The sequence below is a fragment of the Mustela nigripes genome, chromosome 12, assembly GCF_022355385.1.
Source record: "Mustela nigripes isolate SB6536 chromosome 12, MUSNIG.SB6536, whole genome shotgun sequence".
Taxonomy (NCBI): Eukaryota; Metazoa; Chordata; class Mammalia; order Carnivora; family Mustelidae; genus Mustela; species Mustela nigripes.
In genome coordinates this window covers 42,618,479-42,637,835 of record NC_081568.1, presented here as the reverse complement: position 1 = coordinate 42,637,835, position 19,357 = coordinate 42,618,479, and the positions used below count along the sequence as shown (strand labels likewise).

The window sequence follows — 19,357 nt, the reverse complement described above, 5'->3', positions numbered from 1 at the left end:
ACATGGGCAATTACAAATATAGATCATAGTGCATTAGAATCCTAGTGTATCCAACTGTGTGTCTTAGGACTTTTTTTATGACAGGACACGGGACACTGGAGTAGTAGAACCCCAGCTTCTCAGATCTGGAGGGGCTCCTAGAGGCCATCTATCTAGTTATTCAAACTTGCGCTCCCCAGTGGGGGTGAGGGGCGAGCCTGTGGGCAAACCCTAGCCCTCAAAACCCCTGTTCCTAATAGCATAGATCTGCTTTAATCTATTTACAATTTCATTAGGAAAAAAGAGATTCTGCCCCTGAAAGCAATAGAGAGGTTTGAAATCACAGATCCATTCCAGCCCCTTCACCCAACAGACAGCACATCATTTACAGAGGAGGAAAGAAGTTCACAGGGCTTAGGTGACTGACTTGACCAAGGCCACCAGGGAACAAATGACTTTTGACCCATGTCTCCCAAGAGCCAGGGTAGCTTGTCACAAGGACCATTGTGCAAGCATCAGTGAGTGTGCAAGCCTGATTCACAGCCAGAGGAAATCCATTCCTCACTTTAGGGGCTCTATTAGGGGTTAGTAGAGACCACAGGCCTGCACAGGCCAAAGAATCATACCTGTATAAGTTGGAAAGGACTTTAGAGCTCTTCTCACCTCCCCCAAGGGCAAGAATCCCCCTAGAGTAGCACCATCCTTCACAGGTGGCTACACAGACTCTGCCCGCGCTCCTCAGTGACAAGGAGCTCTGTATTCTGAGATGACTCATTCCAGAATGGCACTGGAGGTCACTAACCAAAAGAATGAGCAAAGAGCTCAGAGCATTGCTCCTCCCACTTGTGCTTAGACTTTTTATCAACGACTTGGATAAAGACATGGATGTCACAACCACCAAGTTTCTGAATGCTGGAATCCAGATTCTTTTTTTTTTTTTTTTTTTTTAAAGATTTCATTTATTTGTTTGACACACACACAGAGAGATCACAAGCAGGCAGAGAGGTAGGCAAGCAGTCTTCCTGCTGAGCAAAGAGCCCAATGCGGGGCTTGATCTCAGGACCCCAAGATCATGACCTGAGCCAAAGGCAGAAGCTTAACCCACTGAGCCACCCAGGCACCTTGGAATCCAGATTCTGAGAAGTTGGAGCAGTGAGTTGAAGCACAGGGTGAAATGCATCATAGTCTCATTAAAGCCCTACAGCCCTGAGTTGGAGGAAATCAGTTCACGAAGGACAGATTTGGGATGGTGTAATAATACATCTGAGAGTTTTCATTACCTACAAACTCAGCAGTCAGTAGTATGAGCTGGCTGCTAAAAGAAATAGTACTTGGTAACATTTGTTGAAAACTGTGTCACATCTTATATTCATCATTTATGTACATTAATTTCATCCTCAAAATAGTATTATTAAGGAGAGAAATGAAAATCAGACAGTAAGCCACTTGCTCAAGGTCATACAGCCAGAAACTGGGTGCTATGAACCACTTTCTGCTGTCTTCCCCATCTGGGAGACGGGTCTGGGGATTTCCAAGGAGGCAGATCTGATTCAGACATATATTCTAAAAGGGTCCATTCATGAGCCTGCACCCTTGCATTTGCTTGCACCTGTGCACCCACAAGCCCCATGGCTACCAACTTATTTGCTCGTATCATATTCATTCTGTCAAGCAGGCACATCCCATTTATGTATCCATGCAACTATTCGAAAATTGCCACCTAAGTATGTGTGTGCTCTCTTGCAAATGTGCACATTCACCCACATGCAGATTTTCCTCTGTGTCTGGGGAGCCAAGAACAGGAGGCCCCACCCCAGACAAGCGCCTGCTCGCAGCTTACCAGAACAGCCTGTGGCTGGGCCAGCAAGCTTAGACTCGACCAGAGACCAGAGGCTTCCTGCTCCGCTGAGGCACAGGCTGGGCTTTCTCCAGAGGGTTTGGTGGACCCCACCCACACCCCAACCTTAAGTAGGCTTTGATTCGGCCTTGGCTTTTCAAACTAATAATAACTAATATTTACTGAGTTGTTTTCTATGGGCCAGGAGCTGTGCTAAGTCCAATAACGGGCATGATTTTCTTTATTTAGTCTTTATAAAACCCTAGGAAAGCAGTATTCTTAATAGCTCCATCTTACAGATGAGAAAGCAGAGGTTTGAGGAGGTTGACTTCCCCAAGGTTATGTAGTTGGCAAGCAAAGGAACTGGGACTTAACCCCAAAAGGTCAGATTCACAAAGATCCACAGTTTCTCTTTCTGGCAATGTGGTCTGGAGGAAAGAACCTGGCTCTGGTTCTTACCCTATGACTTTGGGCAAGTACCTTTCTTTCTTTTTTCTTTTTCTTTCTTTCTTTTTTTTTTTTTTAAGATTTTATTTTATTTATTTATTTGTCAGGGAGAGATTGAGAGCAAGCGCAAGCAGGGGGAGCAGCAGGCAGAGGGAGAGGGAGAAGCTGACACCCTGCTGATCAAGGAGCTGGATGTGGGACTCGACCCCAGGACTCTGGAATCATGATGCTTAACTAACTGAGCCACCCAGGCATCCTGGGCATGTCCTTTTCTTTTGGGGGGCACTTTATATTCCAGCTTCAGAAAGGAAAGGATAATCACTAATGGTTCTTTCCATTTTCATTCTGTCATTTGCTTTTCCTAAGTCCAGATCCTTCCTGTTTTCATCTATTGAGTAGGGTTATATACCAGGCACTGGGATTTCATGCATGAAGAAGATATACAAAACTCTTGTCTTCATGGAGCCCAGTGTCCAGTGTTAACAAATTAGCAAGAACATACTGGGTCATGTTATGTGCCATGGAGAATATGGTGGTATAATAAAGAAGGGTCTAGTAAGGAGGCTACATCAAACTGGGTGTTAGGATGTGACATTTGAGAGCTGACCCAGGAAGAAGCATAACAAGAAGGAGCCAGCCATGTGAGAATCTTAAGTAAAGGGAAGCAGCGAGTGCAAAGGCCCTGAGGCAGACCCTAGTTTGGCATGTTTGTGGAGGAGAAAGGCCTATGTGGCTGCAGCTTGATGAACAATGGGGAGAGTGCTAGGAGGTATCATTAGAAAAGTACACATGCATGTGGACCCACATGGCCTTGTAGGTCATATTAAGGAGTTTAGATTTTAATCTGAATGCTCTGGGAAGCCACTGGAGAATTTTAAGAAGGGAAGTGATTTGAATTGATTTATGTTTTCACAAGATGTTTCTTTTTTAAAAATATATTTATTCATCTGAGAGAGAGAGAGAGAGAGAGAGAGAGAAAGCAAGCACAAGTGGGGGAGGGATACAGAAGGAGAAGCAGACTCTGTGCTGAGCAGGGAGTCAGGACACAGGGCTCTATCCCAGGACCCTGGGGTCATGACCTTACTCAAAGGCAGGTGCTTAACTGACTGAGCCACCTAGGTGCCCCTCACAAGACATTTAAAAATAATGGTCCTAGGCTTTGTGCTGAAAGGGAAGCCCAGGAACCCAACATGCCTCTGCACCTTGCAAACCTGTTCACTTGCCCAGGCATGGTGCCAGGAAACAAATGTCCAGACACAGGACCTTCCTCAGCAAACCACTCACCTGGTCTGTGGGTCTTAAAGCTTGAACACAGCCCTGCTACCAAACCCTCATCCATGGGTGCATTCTCTTTGCATCTTATCCCCTTCCAGGGAGACCCTGTCCCTGCTGCCTTCCCTAAGCTCATCTCTGCAAGGCGCCTGTGCAGCGGCTGAGTGGTGTGTCTTGTTGGGGCCTGCCCTATGAGGGTGCTGACCTGGTGAGCAGGAAGCTTTCTGCAAAGCAGGGCAGGGCGAGCAGGGAGGCTGTGTGCGCCCTAGGCTCGCTGGGCTGCAGAGTGAGCAAACCTGGGACTGGGGTAAGAACTTATTTTTCCTTGGGGCTTCAACTTCCAATGCAATGCCACCCTGGGGCATTGGGGTCCACATGACTCAGAGGTCTACGCCCTCTTGCAGGAGACTGTGTTGGGGATGGGATGAGTGAAATGGAGGGACTATGGCTTTTGCCTGGGGCCAACTCCACTGTGAGCTGCAGTGGTAAGTGATGGGGAAGAGTGGAGGGCAGGAAGGATGAGGAATAGACACCCCAGGTACAGAATCTGCCTCCATTCCTGCCCTCTCTTCTCTGAGGTGCTAGGCCTGGGGTGCCACCAATAGGATTTCAAGAGACAGATAGTGGTAGGGAGGCTGGAAGGAGTGGGCAGAGTCCAATTCTTTTCTGTCACACAGACTTGCAGGCTGCAAATTAGGCAGACTTTCCCACTCCTGCTTCCCAGGTTGGGATGCTCCCTGCGAGGTCTTAAAGAAGCTGCATTCAGCTCCCTCAGGACTCTGGAAAGACAAGGATGCAAGCCTCTCCTTTCCCCTCTTGCCCCCAGGAGTTTAACTCTTCCTTGCCTTTGAAGAGTGAGGCAACTGGAAAAACAAGTCTTGCCCGTTTCATCCAGGAATGCTCTGCACATCTGGCTGACAGCCACGAAGCTCCTTGGAGTCAAGACTCACGGGCAAGCCAGGCGCAAGCCTGGTGTATGCAGCCTCCTACTTTGCTTCTGGAAGGTCGAGTTTGGCAACCAAATTTTGCCCTCCCTTATTCCCCTTCTATCTTCTCCCTTTCTTTAACCCTGAGGTTGGACTTTTAACCCAGGCTGGACTTTAACCCAGGCTGGAGTTCATGGATGAGCCATGAGGGAAATGGCACGGGAGAGAATGGGAGCCACAGCAGGTCTTAGGGGGAGAAGTACTCATTCATGGCTACTTCAACAACCCCCAGGGACTAGTTCTTTCCTGGACACCCACTATGTGAAATGGGGCAAGACTCAGTCCCCGCTCTGGGGCTCTATTTCCCCATCTATGCACGAGTCAGGTGAGCACTCCATGTCTCAAAGTTCCACTGTAGCTCCGACATTCTAGGAGATTTGAAGTTACAGGATGAGTCAGAATCAGGCCCTATCCAAAGGGACTAGTGGTGGGACAGGGGTAGATAGACCTGGGATAGGGGAAGCAGCCCTGACTTGTGATGCAAGGAGCCCCAAGTCTAATTCTTGCTTTGCCTCTGTCTAGCTGTTCAGGCCCAGGATGGGTCCCTTCCCTTTATGAAACTGAATTTCCTATTACTAATAATAGCCAATATTAAGTTAAAACTTCTATGTCCCGGGCACCCTACAGAGTCATCTCCCTTTATTTCATTCAATTTTCACAACAATCCAATGAGGTAGATAATATCCTTATCCCCATGCTAAAGAAGAGGAAATCAAGGCTCACAGAGGTTAAATAACCTGCCCAGAAAATCACCCAGCTAGGAAGTGGTGGAGCCAGGGCTGGCTGATGGCCAAGCAGCCTGATGCCAGGTCCACGATCTTGGTCATTTTGCTTTTCTGTAGCCCCTGCAGGTGCTGACGCACCTCAGTGTGCCCGGACCTCAGCCTTGATGGGAGGGTCTTGTAGGAAGTATCTAGAGCCAGATTGCCAAGCTTAGGTCCCTGGAGGAAACTGTTCCACCATCACTGGGGATCCCTTGAAGGTTTTTTGGAAAAAGGAGTCAAGTGGTCAGGGTTGTATCTGCCAGGTACCCCTGAGAAAGCACTTAAACTCATCTGATAGTCTTCAAATATGGGGTTTCTCAACCTCAGCACTATTGACATTTTTTTGTCGTTGGGGGGCCGTCCTATGCAATGTAAGATGTTTAGCAGCACCCCAACCTCTATCCACTAGATGTCAGTAGCTCCCCCTCCCCCACAAGCTGGGAGAGTGGAAAACATCTTCAGACATGGTCAGGTGTGCCCTGAGGGACAAAATCACCCCAGCTAAGAACCACAGCAGTAGGAGCCATTTCTTTCCTAACTTACACCCTTCCCTTTTTTTTTTTTTTTTTTTTTTTTAAACCTAGGGCTTCGGGAGTTTTTCCATCATGATTATTGCCTTCTTGGGCTTTGTCATTTTCTTGCTCCATTGTACAACCTGTGAGAAGCCCCGAGAAGGGCTTGTCTCCTCCTCCACCTGGCGCTTCACACACACTCTCTATAATGCAACCATCTACGAAAACTCTGCCCCCAAGACCTACGTAGAAAGCTCTGTGAAAATGGGCATTTACTTGGCTGAGCCCCAATGGGCAGTGAGATACCGGATTATCTCTGGGGATGTGGCCAATGTGTTTAAAACAGAGGAATATGTGGTGGGCAACTTCTGCTTTCTGAGAATAAGGACAAAGAGCAGCAACACAGCCCTCCTGAACAGGGAGGTGCGAGACAGCTACACCCTCATCATCCAGGCCACAGAGAAGACCTTGGAGTTAGAAGCTTTGACCCGTGTGGTGGTCCACATCCTGGACCAGAATGACCTGAAGCCCCTCTTCTCCCCACCCTCATACCGAGTCACCATCTCTGAGGACATGTCCCTCAAGAGCCCCATCTGTAAGGTGACTGCCACAGATGCTGATCTGGGCCAGAATGCCCAGTTCTATTATGCCTTTAACACGAGGTCAGAGATGTTTGCCATCCATCCCACCAGTGGTGTGGTCACCTTGGCTGGGAAGCTCAATGTCACCTGGCGAGGGAGGTATGAGCTCCAGGTGCTGGCTGTGGACCGCATGAGGAAAATCTCAGAGGGCAATGGCTTTGGTAATCTGGCTGCACTCGTCATCCATGTGGAGCCTGTCCTCAGGAAACCCCCAGCCATCATCTCAGTGGTGGTGGCTCCGCCAGACAGCAGAGAAGATACCACCTATGCCACTGTGATGGTAGACGCAAACAGCTCAGGTGCTGAAGTGGACTCCTTGGAAATTGTTGGTGGTGACCCTGGAAAGTACTTCAAAGCCATCAAGTCTTACACCCGCAGTAATGAGTTCAGTTTGGTGTCGGTCAAAGACATCAACTGGCTGGAGCACCTTCATGGATTCAACCTCAGCCTACAGGCCAGGAGTGGGAGCAGACCTTCTTTTTATTCCCAGATCAGGGGCTTTCACCTACCACCTTCCAAACTGGCTTCCCTTAAATTCGAGAAGGCTGTTTACAGAGTGCGGCTTAGTGAGGTCTCCCCTCCTGGGAGCCGCGTGGTGATGGTGAAGGTAACCCGAGCTTTTCCCAACCTGCAGTATGTTCTAAAGCCATCCTCAGAGAATGTGGGGTTTAGACTTAATGCTCGCACTGGACTCATCACCACCACAAAGCTCTTGGACTTCCATGACCGAGCCCACTACCAGCTGCACATCAGAACCTCACCAGGCCTGGCCTCCACCACTGTGGTCATCGATATTGTGGACTGTAACAACCATGCCCCCATCTTCAACAGGTCCTCCTATGATGGTACCTTTGATGAGAACATCCCACCAGGCACCAGCATTTTGACGGTTAGTGCCACAGACAAGGATCATGGAGAGAATGGATATGTCACCTATTCCATCACTCGTCCAAAAGCTGTGCCCTTTTCTATTGACCCTTACCTGGGGATCATCTCCACCTCCAAACCCATGGACTATGAGCTCATGAAAAGAATTTATACCTTCCGGGTACGGGCATCAGACTGGGGGTCCCCATTTCGCCAAGAAAAGGAAGTGTCTATATCTCTTAGGCTCAAGAACTTGAACGACAACAAGCCTATGTTTGAGCAAGTCAACTGCACTGGGTCTATCCGTGAAGACTGGCCAGTAGGAAAATCTGTAATGACCGTGTCAGCTATAGATGTGGATGAGCTTCAGAACCTAAAATATGAGTTTGTGTCAGGCAATGAACTACAGTATTTTGATCTAAATCATTTCTCTGGAGTGATATCGCTCAAACGCTCTTTTATGAATCATACTACAGGTCAACCCAGCAACTATTTCCTGAAAATTACAGCCTCAGACGGGAAACACTATGCCTCGCCCACAACTTTGAATGTTACTGTAGTAAAAGACCCTCGTTTCGAAGTCCCTATAACATGTGATAAAACAGGAGTACTGACACATTTCACAAAGACCATCCTCCATTCTGTTGGGTTTCAGAATCAGGACTCCAATGATGGGGACTTCATTTCCTTAAGTGCATATCAGATCAATCACCATACCCCCCAGTTTGAGGACCATTTCCCACAGTCCATTGACATCCTTGAGCGGGTTCCTGTCAATACCTCCCTGGCCCGCCTGGCAGCCATTGACCCTGATACTGGCTATAATGGCAAACTGGTCTATGTGATTGCAGATGGCAATGATGAGGGCTGCTTTGACATGGAGCTGGAGACAGGCATGCTCACTGTAGCTGCCCCTCTGGACTATGAAGCCACCAGTTTCTACATCCTCAATGTAACAGTGTATGACCTGGGCACTCCCCAGAAGTCATCCTGGAAGCTGCTGACGGTGAATGTGAAAGACTGGAATGACAATGCACCCAGATTTCCTCCTGGTGGGTACCAGATAACCATCTCAGAGGATACAGAAGTTGGAACCACAATTGCAGAGTTGAAAGCAAAAGATGCTGACTCAGATGACAATGGGAGGGTTCGCTACACCCTGCTAAGCCCCACAGAGAAGTTCGCCCTTCATCCTCTCACTGGGGAACTGGCTGTCACAGGACACCTAGACCGGGAATCAGAGCCACAATATATACTCAAGGTGGAGGCCAGGGATCAGCCCGGGAAGGGCCACCAGCTCTTCTCTGTCACTGACCTGATAATCACATTAGAAGATGCCAATGACAACTCTCCTCAATGCATCACAGAACTCAGCAGTCTGAAAGTCCCGGAGGATATGCCTCCAGGAACTATTCTAACATTTCTGGATGCCTCTGATCCTGACGTGGGCCCTGCGGGAGAAGTGCGTTACGTCCTGTTGGATGATGCCCATGGGACCTTCCATGTGGACCCGATGACCGGCGCACTCAGTCTGGAGAGAGAGCTGGATTTTGAGAGGCGGGCTGGATACAATCTGAGTTTGTGGGCCAGTGACAGTGGGAGGCCCCTGGCCCGCAGGACCCTCTGCCACGTGGAAGTGATAGTCCTGGATGTGAATGAGAATCTCCACCCTCCTCGCTTTGCCTCCTTTGTGCACCAGGGCCAAGTGCAGGAAAATAGCCCCTCGGGTACCCAGGTGATGGTAGTGACTGCCCACGATGATGACAGTGGCTTGGATGGGGAGCTCCAGTACTTCCTGAGGGCTGGCACCAGTCTTGCAGCCTTTAGCATCAACCAAGACACAGGTACTGAAAGTGGGGTGGATGGGAATGCCAGGTGCTGGGAGACAATGGCCTAAAAAGATCAGGGGCTGTCCTGAAAGAAGGCAGGCTGCAGGCTAGAAAGAAAGGCAATAAATAGGGACTCTCCTTTTTGTCCCTTTTATTTTAAATTTGTCTTTATCATACTGGAGATGTTTGTGTGTATGTGTGTATGTGTGTGTGTGTGTGTGTGTATCCATTGAAGTCAAATCACCCATCTCATTGGCATCTGTGTATACATTTATATACATACATATATTACACAGTACATATTATATATAACTATTATATATAACATATTGTATGTATATGCCTATAGAGGTAATGTATCATGGTTATAAATTTTTATATATAATTTTAAAATGAATGTATTTTTTTGTGCCTCACCTCCCCAGATTTAATCTTTATTAATAATTTGGTCTATAATCTTATAAATTTATCATCACTGCTTATTTTGTTGTAAGAGAAAAGAATACAAAAGACACTAAGTCTGCAATACTTTTTTCCTCCATAACATTACACCAGAATATCTCCTATCTCAATGCATATATTTCCCTTTCTTTTTTAATAGCTGCATTTTATTATATCATATAGATGTCATATCTTTGATCGTATACTTTTGCTCATATGCATGAATCTCTACAGGAAAATCTCTTAAAAATGCAGTTGCTGGGTCAGTGGATAATGCATATCTTCAGTGTTAATAGATAATTCCAAATTGCCCTCCAAAAAGGTGGCACCAACTTAGTTATTCCTTTTAAGCTTCATAGAAAATAAGTACAGTTCAACAAATACTGGCAAGCACCCTCTGCTTTTGAGGTTCTGGACATAGGCACTTTAGGGGAGATCCCAGGTGAATGAAGGTGGGTCATTGGCGAGGCCAATGGCCTCGGAGCTTACAATCTGATGGGCAGTTTATTTCCAGGGTGAAGGGTAGGGTGAGGTGGTAGAAAGAGCATTAGACTGAGATTCAGTGACAGAGCCAGCTCTTCTGTCCACTTGCTACATGATCTTGATCAAATCATATTCTTTCTCTGGGCCTCAACTCCCCACCTTCAGTTCGGACCTGCTATGGCTGTGGACCTGGGCCCTGTCCTCTCACAAGTCCTTCCAGCTGAGTGTGACCCATGAGAACATAGGGTGTAAGCCTCTTTTGCTTACTATTGGACCATGGACCTCTAGAACAGTGCTGGCCTGTAAGGAAGCAATTTGTGAAATGAGTGAACTAATGAAGATTCTGAAATCATTAAGATGCTGGAACGGGGGACAGCCGTTTATTCATCAAATCTTTAACTCTTAAATTGACACCTATAATACCTGAGACTTGAAGGAACTGGTTTAAGGACAATTTCCATGGGCCTATTTTAGCAAAGAAAGGCTCCGAGAGCCTCTGCAAAAGGATATGAAGTCCCCTGTTTGACTCAGCAGCTCCTACGTGACCTTGGCAGCAGTCCCCTTTTCTTGTGGAATTTCTATTTCCATAGTACTGTTGGGGGACTATTAAGTAAGGTGATTTCTAAAACTACTGTGAGATCTAAAATATTTTGGGTTTGGTGATCAACTGTCCCTAGGTATGATTCAGACTCTGGCACCCCTGGACCGAGAATTTGTGTCCTGCTATTGGCTGACAGTGCTGGCAGTGGATAGGGGTTCCATGCCTCTCTCTTCTGTAACTGAAGTCTACATTGAGGTTACGGATGTCAACGACAACCCACCCCAGATGTCCAGGCCCGTGTTCTACCCCTCTGTCCGGGAGGATGCACCCTTGCATACTTCTGTGCTTCAGCTGGATGCCCAGGACCCGGACTCCAGCTCCAAAGGAAAGCTGACCTTTAACATCACCAGTGGGAACAACATGGGATTCTTCGCAATTCACCCTCTCACAGGTAAGGACCTCAGAAATCTGGGTGAATCGTGATCTCTACCACAGTGCTTTTCAAAGTTTGGTCCTAGACCAGCAGCATCACCATTGAACTCTTTAGGAACTCAAATTCTGAGGCCCCACATTACACCTACTGACTCAGAACACAGGGCGGGGCCCAGAAATCTGTACTTTATTTAACAAAATATCTAGGGGATTCTTACGTGTACTAAGTTTGAGAATTACTGCTCTACTAAGTCTGTGTCTCTGGGAAAATACGAATATGTTGGATTTCTTTCCTTGGGGCTTAGGGAAGCTAAGCAGCTTGCCTGGTGGTCAAGCTGGGATATTTCAGATCTGTGAGTGTTCCCAAACCCACCCCTTCCCTGAGTCACAGCCACAGACTGAATCTCTTAACCCTCGTTCTAAACTGATCTCAAGCCTGCCCACAAAGTGGTGGCAATGAAGGGCCACTTCAGCAAGAGTCAACTGTCTCACAAACACCTATCCTTGGCTCAAGGCCACTGGGACAAGGACAGTGGATGGTTTAGAGGAATCCACAGGTCATAAGCTTGTAGCAGTGAGCCAGTCAGAGCTCACAGAGGTGTTTTATTTGGCCTGTGCAAGTTTTAAGCAATGACTTTTCAAGTTGTTGCCAACACTTAAAAATTAGAAAATTCCATAAAACATGCCATATTTCTGGTTGTTCATAAAAACAAACAAACAAACAAACAAAAAAAAAAAACAACCAGGCCATCTGGCCACACTGACCCCATATTTGCACAGGGCTGCAACTGGCTGGAGCCAACAGCAGCTTCCAGTGCAGATCAGGTGCATGTCCTCCTGTCCCCACAGTTGCCTCACTCCCTATTGTACTATTCCCAGCCTGCTCCCTGAATCTATGCTATCTGCCCGGCTCCTGTTGGTGTTGGAATTTGGGAGCTAGTTCTCACTACTCTGGATGTATCTTTAAGGCCACATCTTTCTCCTAGAGGATGAACAAAAATCCTATAACAGAGGAGGCTGATGCTTTCTCCTATGAACCCAAGATCCTATTCTCTGGCTGCAACAATTCACTTTTTTATTTTTAAAGATTTATTTATTTATTTGAGAGAGAGAGAGCGAGCACAGGAGGGGCCAAGGAGGGGAGAGAGGGAAAGAGAGAGAGAGAATCTCAAGCAAACTCCCTGCTGAGCACAGAGCTCAACTTAGGGCTCCATCCCATGACTCTGAGATCCTGATCTGAGCCAAAATTAAGAGTCAGATGTTCAACAGACTGAGCCACCCAGGTGTCCCTCCAATAATTGACTCTTGGAAGGACAGAACCTTGGAGGAGGTGGAAAGGGAGAAAACTAGTCTCCCATCTTTCAGACAAAAGGAAACAAAGGGGAGCATGAGCCTGGAAGTCCTGGGACAGACAGTGCTGGAGGACGAGTGTCTTTGCACAGAGACATTAACTTTTGACCTCCGGGAATGGATTAGTCCTTTTAGAAGGACCATTTCACCCTGGAAAATAGGCCCAAGTTGGCTCTCTACCTGGGCCCATCCTGCCCCTCCCCTTTCAGAAGAAAGAAGAGATCTCTCACCTAAGGCACTGGCTTGTCAACATCTTCCAAATCCCTACTCTGTTTACTGTCAACAGTTCCTTGACACAGGCTCTGGCAAAATGCCCTAGAGAGCAGAGATGTTCTTAGTCTTCCTGCAGTTGAAGAGAAGAAATTTTAACCAGCAGGAACATTTAAAAATAAAATAATTAAGTCGACAATGGAGCCCCCAGTCCACCCTTCTTACCACCATTATATTGTCCCACTTCCTTGCTTGGATACCTTGGATGGTTTCCCTACATTTTTAAGATAAAGTCAGATCCTAACATGTCTCACACACTTGGGTCTGACATGGCCCATGCTGACCTTTTGGGCTTTATCCTGCCTTTCTCACCCTGCCACACTCTGGTTTCAACCATGTGACCTATTTCAGTCCACATGGTCTTTGCTCATGTTGTACTTTCTTCCAGAAGTTTGTTCTCCTCTCTTTTTGTCTGGCTAACTTCTGTTCTTCTCTCAGATCCTAGCCCAGCTGTTCTTTCTGGAGAGGAGTTTTTCCTGCCACTACATCTCCTAGCATCATCCACCCCCTTTCTTCTTTAAACACTTATCACATACAACATTATGTTCATTTGTGTGATTATTCCATTAATTATCCCCGTCCTCCACTAAACATCAAAGGCTTTCTAGAAAAGGAACCTTGACTGTTTTTGCCCTCTATAATATCGTCAGTGCCTGGCACACAGTAGGACCTCAACAAATAAGACAGAAATGAATGAATCTCTGCCGGCATCTACAATCTCTAGGGAAGTGAGAGTTTCACACATTTGTTCTGCAAATGTTTAAAGGTGTCTGTCCTTATGAAGCATTTAAACTATGTGCTATGTTGAAATGTGAAGATAAGGAAACACAGTTTCAGGCATTCCACCCATCATGAGCATGAAGATCTGGGTATAAAAAACTGAAGGAGCCAGTGCAAAGGAGCCCTGTTGTAAAATATGTGTAGACATGGTGCCGTGACTGCTCAGAGGAGAGAGGGAGATGCTCGGTGTGGTGCAGTAGCAATGGCTGCATGAAGCGGGGGTGGGCATGCTGAGTGGAAGGTGGGGGAGGACTGACAGGCAGCAGTCTGCGAGGACCCCTGGGCAGGGAGAGCCATCAAAGCAATTGCCAGTAGGGAGGATGAGCCAGTAAATAGGTCACTTGTCTAAAGGCAAATCCCATTCCCCCACTTACTCACTGTAAGATCTTGGGACAGTTACTCAGCTGCTCTTTGCCTGAGTTTTCCCACCAGTCAAGTGCAGAGGATAACGGCCCCCTCCCGACTGGTTGTGAAGATTAGACGAGTTAATTGAGAGAGAGAGAGAGAGAGAAAGAGCTTGGAAGAACAACACACAGGAGCTCCAAGAGTGTTGGCTGTTAGGATCCTGAGGGAAAGGGAGCTGGGCAGTGGTTGGGGTAAGACCTAGATGGTGGTGGGCCAGGTGAATGGTGTAGAAGAATCTGGAATCCATCAGAAGAGGAATTGACAGTGGTTGGAAAATCATTGGATGAGGAAAAATCAAAGATGGGCCTGAGATGGGTGATGGGAAACATCTGTTTGGAGAGGAGAAATGATGAAGCCTACCTCATGCCAGGAAGGGCACTCAGCTGGCCCTCACACAGCCCTGTGGGTGGCTCTGCCATGTCCTCATTCCACATGGTGCTTCCTGGGAATCCAGACACTGACCTCAGAGAGGGGGATGAGGCTGACAACAGAGGCAATGACCCAGAAGCCACAGGCAGCAATTACAGGGACACTGGCTCTTAGAAGGTCAGGGGATGTGGCGGTGAGAGAAAGGAGAGAAAGAAGAAAAATCAGAGTGACAGAGAAAAACTGTGTGAGATTCAGAGAGGTAAACAGGGGAAGGGAGAGCGGCAGAGAGGGGTAAGGGAAAGAGGAGGAGGATGATGAGGGAGAAACAGAGAGAGAGAGAGACAGAAAGGAAAGGGACGGAGGGAATGGAGAGAGAGAAGGTACAGGGAGGAAAGCCAGCACGGAGCCAGAGGGAAGGTTTACCAGCTGAGGCCCTCTCGTTCCTGCACTATTTCTCGGGGCCCTCTAGATCCTGGGTCTTTCCTTGTCAGGCCCCTCATCTTGGGGATAAGCTGGATTGGGTCATCTGGGACAACAGTCACACTGTCCCAGCGGAATGTGTCTTCCTTCCCTGACTGGAAGAGCCTCTGGCTGTGGGGCTTTCCAGAAACCTTCTCTGCTCCCCTGCCCCCATGTCTGCCCGCAGCAGGGAATAAAGAGTCCTGAGGAGACTGCTCTGAGGAGAGAGGGAGTTTGGTTCTACTGGTGACTCGGTTCTACTGCAAAAGGCAAGAACACTTCCCTAACAGAGGTCCATCCCATTTCCGGCACTGGAGGCTCCACCCCAACACCAACCCCCCTCCCCTCTCCTCCCTGAGCCCACCTCCCCACACTTCAGTACTCCATCATTTAACTGCCTAAACAAGAGAAAAAAACTTACTGAAAATTTCAGATGACCCCCTGACCTCTATCTGCTCTGCTTTCTCTTAAGAGACCTTCCCTATCCAGCCCTGACCACTCTGTCTGTGGGCTTGGATGCCCCTCTTGCATAACCTCCATCTTGACTTCCCTGATGACTGCAGAGAACCTTCTCTCCTTTGTGGCTTCAGGTGCCCTCAATTTATAGCCGTAGTGACTCAGAAAATTAAAACTAGACTTACAGATAACCAAATCCACCTTCCTTAATTTACAGGCAAGCTGAGAGGAGCCCAGAGGATACAAGCTGCTTCCCCTTCCCACCACAGTACCTTGCACACAGCATTCCTACTAACGGTGAAAGCAGGACATAGGTGGGAACCTCCACTGATCCCATGATCTCTGCTGTGCTCTCCCACTTCTTCACCTCCCTTTCTTCTCCAGAGTCCCATTCCTCGGTAATGTCCTTTTCTCCAAAGACCAGAAAAATTCTGCCCTAGGATTTGATGTATCTGCAAACTCACTCCCGAGAAAGTGGCCTGGGGAGCCCTTTGCTCAGGCCTCCATCTTTCCACCTCTCCCCCAGGTCTCCTATCCACCGCCCGGCAGCTGGACAGGGAGAACAAGGATGAACATATCCTGGAGGTGAGTAATGGTATGAACTCATTCACTGGATTCAAAAACCTCCTGAAGGAGTCCAAGCGGAAGCTGAGCCAGGCCCTGAGGCCACACGCGTGTCTCCAGGCACTGTGGCTGACGAGGGCCCTGGGCTCAGGGTGGAGGAGTTTCTTAGGCTGAGTCTTGCCCTGGTTGGTGGCCACGACTCTCAGGGGCTTCCCTGGCTCTCCAGCACAGGGAAGGGAAGGAATCTGAAACCATGTCTGGACTGGGCAGGAAGCACTGATTGATTAGTAAAGCCTGCAGTGAGTGCTGGAAGAGGGAGTGGTACACACGTGCTATGTACTTGTTGAGTCTGGTTTCCAGCCCATCCCTATAGCCAATGAGAGAGAGAGAGAGAGAGAGAAAGAGAGTCACCCCAGGTCAAGTACTAGGGCAGTAGCTGAGCCCCGATGAAAACCCAGACCTTTGTTCTCTAGAGCTGTGGGTTCTAGGATGTTTCTAAAATCACGTAAACATCCCTGGGGCCCAATCCAACAGGAGGAGTCAGTAAATCAGAGAAGAGGGGAGTAAATCGGAAGGAATCTAGTTATACCCCTTTTGGAGCCATCCGTAACTGATTAACAGGCATCTCTTTCAGTCATAAAAACATCGGGTGGGAGGGACGCACATTCTTCTGCAGAATTGAAATAAATTGGCCTTCTGTGCTCCCAGGTCTGCACATTCCCTTTGTCAGAAATAGGTAATATTAGTAAGCAGCTACTAAATAGCCTTCTGGGACGGAGGCATTCTCCCTAGTTCAGTAGAGGTATTTCTCTTTAGACACCAAAATATTTAAAAAATTCAGAACCACTTAGAGTGGAAATGTCCTATCTTGTAGGATGCCCTTGAGGCTATTGATGCGTGGGACGATTTGCCCTTACATGTAATAGCCCCTGATTCTGAAGTTGTCTTAGTGCCTTTTCTCTCCCTCTGGATTTCATTTCATCCATCGGTCCACATGTCTGACTCAAAAGGTACCACCCACTCCTTCATAAACATCTTCTCATTTGTTTTTTTTTTCTAACCTCCAGTAGCTTAAGGAAACCAGAGAACAAAGCTCATGAGAATTACAAGCAAATAAAAAGTAAATGGTCTCCAAAAAATGGCCCATGGGCCTCCTGAGTAAAGAGCACTAGCTTCTCTCTAGAGCCTCTGTGGCTTTGTTTTTTTCCAATTCTTTCTGGCTTTCCTGCGGGTGAGATTACTGGAGAGCTGGGTTCCAAGTAGGTGAAGTTACAATAATAAAAATCATAAGCATATACCAACGAACAGACCGACTACTATTCTCAGGCCGTCGAAGGGAGGGGTGGTGGTAGGGTTGCAGTGGGTGGAGATGCATACTCATGCTTTGCATTTGGCGATTCATACCCTATTCTGTCCCTAGGTGACTGTGCTGGACAACGGGGAGCCCTCCTTAAAGTCCACCTCCAGGGTGGTGGTACGCATCTTAGATGTCAATGACAACCCCCCTGTGTTCTCGCACAAGCTCTTCAATGTCCGCCTTCCAGAGAGGCTGAGCCCAGCCACCCCTGGGCCCGTGTACAGGCTGGTGGCTTCAGACCCCGATGAGGGTCTCAATGGCAGGGTCACCTACAGCATCGAGGAGAGTGATGAAGGGAGCTTCAGTATCGACCCAGCCACAGGCATGGTGTCATCCAGCAGCACCTTCACAGCTGGAGAATACAACATCCTCACGGTGAGGAGGGGATGGAGGCCGCAGAGGGGGGACTGTCATATCTGCTAAAGGATATTTTTTGAGGATACAGGAGAAGGGAAACAGCCATCAGGCATGGTGAAGGTAGGTACTTCCTTCCCTGGCTTTCTCTGAGAGAAATGGGAGCCCTGACATCAGCCAAAGCATCAGAATTCTGGGCCTTTCTCTTTGAAGGCAGTAAGGTTCTTGCCTGGGAAATCTGCTCTATTCTTAGAGGTAAGGATTTTGGTGAGGGTAGCCTAGACTTTGGTTGTAAGCCTGGGTTCCAAGCCTAGCTCTGCCCTTTTACACCTGTGTGACTTTGGACAAGTCCTTGAGCCTCTTTGAACTTTGTTTTATCATCTGCAAAATGGGGATAAGAACATTTTCCTTGTAGGAAGCCAACATAACAAGTGGCTAGGACAGGGACATTCAGGCTGATCTCAGACAGCTGAATGCATTTCCTCCTGCTAAAGGGAGATATAATGGTACCTCTCTCAGGAATGTCATGAGAATGAAATTAGATAGAGCACATATTGCTCTTAGAGCAGGGCCAGATACTAGTGAGAGCTCCATAAATTCTATTTAGTTTATGTATATGATTTTTAGGAAGGGCCCCATATGCCAAGGCCAGCTTGAGAATTACCATGCAATAAGGCTTCAGTTAATGGTGGCTCTGATATTTTTTCACTATGCATGAAGTTCTTGGGCGCAGGTTATTTGTTTAGTTCCCCACTGTGCCTGTAGGAACTAGCATGGTGCCTGTTCACAGTGAGCCTTCAACTGCGTGGTTGAATGAATGAATGAATGGATGGATGAGTGGCTAAAAGCCCAGCTCCACCAGTCACAGGGTGCTCTGTCTCTTGGCTGACCACCCAGGTCTTCTTATTTCTTGGCCCCAACCCTGCAGACAAAGCCTCAATTTCAGGTTTGGCTTCTTTTCAGATCAAAGCAACAGACAGTGGGCAGCCACCACTCTCAGCCAGTGTCCGGCTACACATCGAGTGGATCCCCCAGCCCCGGTCCTCCTCCATACCATTGGCCTTTGACGAGCCCCACTACAGCTTCACAGTCATGGAGACTGACCCCGTGAACCACATGGTGGGCGTCATCAGTGTGGAGGGCCGACCGGGTCTCTTCTGGTTCAACATCTCTGGTGAGAGCCCGAGGAGGGCCAGCCTCTCCCATCCTTATAGCCCAGCCCTGGTGCGCACAGCCTAGTCCTTCTGAGCACACTCATTCAGGTCATGCTCCCTGGCAGCCTCTTCTCTGGCTATGAGTAGTGACTGTCTCTTCCCTTATTCTCCGGGCCAGCGGGTGAGCAGAAATAGCACTTCTGCCAAACTTGCCTTCCACACCAGCTATGATCTCAGTGAGAGCCTCCATGGCCTCCCTGGGACCCCCTCCCCCACCGGCCACAGTTGGTCAGAGCCTCAGTTACTCCAAGGGCCTGGGAGACTTGGGAGAAAGCACAAGTCTTGTGTTTTCTCTCCTGCCTCAATGTGAGATCCATGTAGAGCTGACATCATTCACCAGGAGCCTGAGGACTGCTGTACCCTGGGGCCATGCTCGGTATTCTAATCCCAGGTTCCATCCTCACAGTCATGGGGAAGTGTCCATTTTCTTTATAGGAGACACTTGGGTCCAAGCTCTCATGGTCTTCTCTGCAATTCCTTTGAAGACTTATTAAAATATCTGGGGAGAGGAGAATCACAGACCCCTTTGGGACTCTGATGAATTGTTTGGGCATCTTATGAATGCTCAGGCCCTCTTCCCAGAAATATGTGCATGTGCACGCACACACACACGTTTGCACACAAATATAAGGGTTTATAGATTCTCTGAAACCCAGCCAGGGTCCTGAGGGTTTCAGGACCACATGAACTGTGGAGTCCTCTTACAGAGATTCCCGGCCTGGTTCAGAGATTAAATGTACACCAGTCC

At 48.0% G+C, this 19,357-nt stretch overlaps 1 protein-coding gene across 1 annotated transcript in view; it reads left to right on the top strand.

The window, feature by feature from the left end:
* FAT2 (FAT atypical cadherin 2) overlaps positions 1–19,357 on the top strand; it is a 77,736-nt gene that overhangs the window by 14,580 nt on the left and 43,799 nt on the right. The window contains exons 2-6 of the mRNA XM_059417194.1: positions 5,870–9,149; positions 10,736–11,050; positions 15,647–15,705; positions 17,105–17,416; positions 18,359–18,569. Of these exons, the coding sequence (XP_059273177.1) occupies positions 5,891–9,149; positions 10,736–11,050; positions 15,647–15,705; positions 17,105–17,416; positions 18,359–18,569 (4,156 nt within the window). The 5' untranslated portion in view covers positions 5,870–5,890. The remainder of the gene's footprint in view (positions 1–5,869; positions 9,150–10,735; positions 11,051–15,646; positions 15,706–17,104; positions 17,417–18,358; positions 18,570–19,357) is intronic.